This window comes from Rhea americana, unplaced genomic scaffold (assembly GCF_003343005.1).
Source record: "Rhea americana isolate MKP2758 unplaced genomic scaffold, rheAme1 scaffold_722, whole genome shotgun sequence".
Classification (NCBI taxonomy): Eukaryota; Metazoa; Chordata; class Aves; order Rheiformes; family Rheidae; genus Rhea; species Rhea americana.
In genome coordinates, this window is record NW_028186893.1 from 24,000 (window position 1) to 25,268 (window position 1,269).

General features: G+C 58.2%; 1 protein-coding gene across 1 annotated transcript in view; it reads left to right on the forward strand.

Annotated features, from left to right (window-relative positions):
* PPP1R37 (protein phosphatase 1 regulatory subunit 37) overlaps nucleotides 1-1,261 on the forward strand; it is a gene marked incomplete at its 5' end in the record, with an annotated part of 17,740 nt that extends 16,479 nt beyond the window's left edge. The window contains 2 exons of the mRNA XM_085321903.1: nucleotides 110-198; nucleotides 659-1,261. Coding sequence (XP_085178029.1) covers nucleotides 110-192 — 83 coding nt within the window. The remainder of the gene's footprint in view (nucleotides 1-109; nucleotides 199-658) is intronic.
* Nucleotides 1,262-1,269: the final 8 nt, after the last annotated feature.

Genomic DNA, 1,269 nt, shown 5'->3' on the forward strand with positions numbered 1-1,269 from the left:
GCTCTTCCAGACCGTAAACCCTTTTTTCTCGGGGCGACGCGAATCCTCGGCTCTTTGGGGCTTCTGACGAGAACTGAGCGAACTGTTGCCGTTTTGCTTTCGCTTTCAGAGCTGAACTGCTCCAAGAACGAGAAGGAACTGGAGGAATTGCTCCTAGAAGCCAGCCAGGACACGGGGCAGGAGTCGCTGTGACCGCAGGCAAGGAGGGTTTGTGGGGTTGGGATGAGCCTGTTAACAGGGAACAGGCTGGACCCCGAAGGAAACGAGTTTCCCGGAGCTGTTTCTGGAGCCGTCGGCTCCCGGCGCTGTGCCGACGCAGCCCCGGCTCTGCCGCACCTCCAAACCCGCCGGAGCTTCGCCCGGACACGCCGGGAGTCCGACGTGCACGGGGCTGAAAAGCTCTCGAGAGAACCCGCGGGCTGCCGGGGCGGGAGAGCTCGGAGCGGCTTTTCCCGGGGCCCCGCGGCGGCGGCGGCGGGGAGGTTTTTACTGCGGCTTTCGCCTTTGCGTCTCCCGCAGATCCTCGGCGTCGGAGCGAGGCGCCGGGGGGGGGGAAAACGCCAGTTTGGCTTTGTTCTCTTCCCGCCGTGCGCGATAAACGAAACAAACCTTGGTCTTCGGTGCAAAGGTGATTTTATTTATCTATTTATTTTTGCAGAACAGCCTGTTTCCTGCCCTGAACTCTTCCCCGCGTTCTCGACTCGCCTTCCCTACCAGGAAGGACTCCGATATTCCCAGGGCGACGGAGGAAGGGAAGGAGACCGGTGGAATTTTACCAAAACGGAGACTTCCCTCCCTTTGTCTGAGATATTTCTGCCCTTCTCTAGACGCTAGCTGATCCATTTGCGTTTTCTTTTCTATATTTCTCTGGAATTACCACTCGTTACCGCGTAATTTGTAAGGAGACGATAACCGCGCCCTGGAGACCGGGGCGGATGCACAAGATACTGCTCTCTTCGATCCGCGTGGGAGATGAAAAAMMAAAAAAAAAACCAAACACACGCCAACCCGGTGCCTCCCGGTTCGGGCTCGGCTACGCCGCCGCACACTACGAAGCGCCCCAGGTTTCCGCCGGAGGCTTTGAACGAGCYGCGTTTCGGGGCAAACACTCGCGAGCAGGATGGTTGCACACGCCTCTCTTCCCTGGAGGGGAGCGGGAGGCACGGACGAGCCGTGGTCGCCCGTTGAGGAACTTAGATCACTAAACGAGATACCCAGGACAGGCTGCGTTTGCAGCCACGATGGTTATTTATTTTAAAGTCCCTTTTT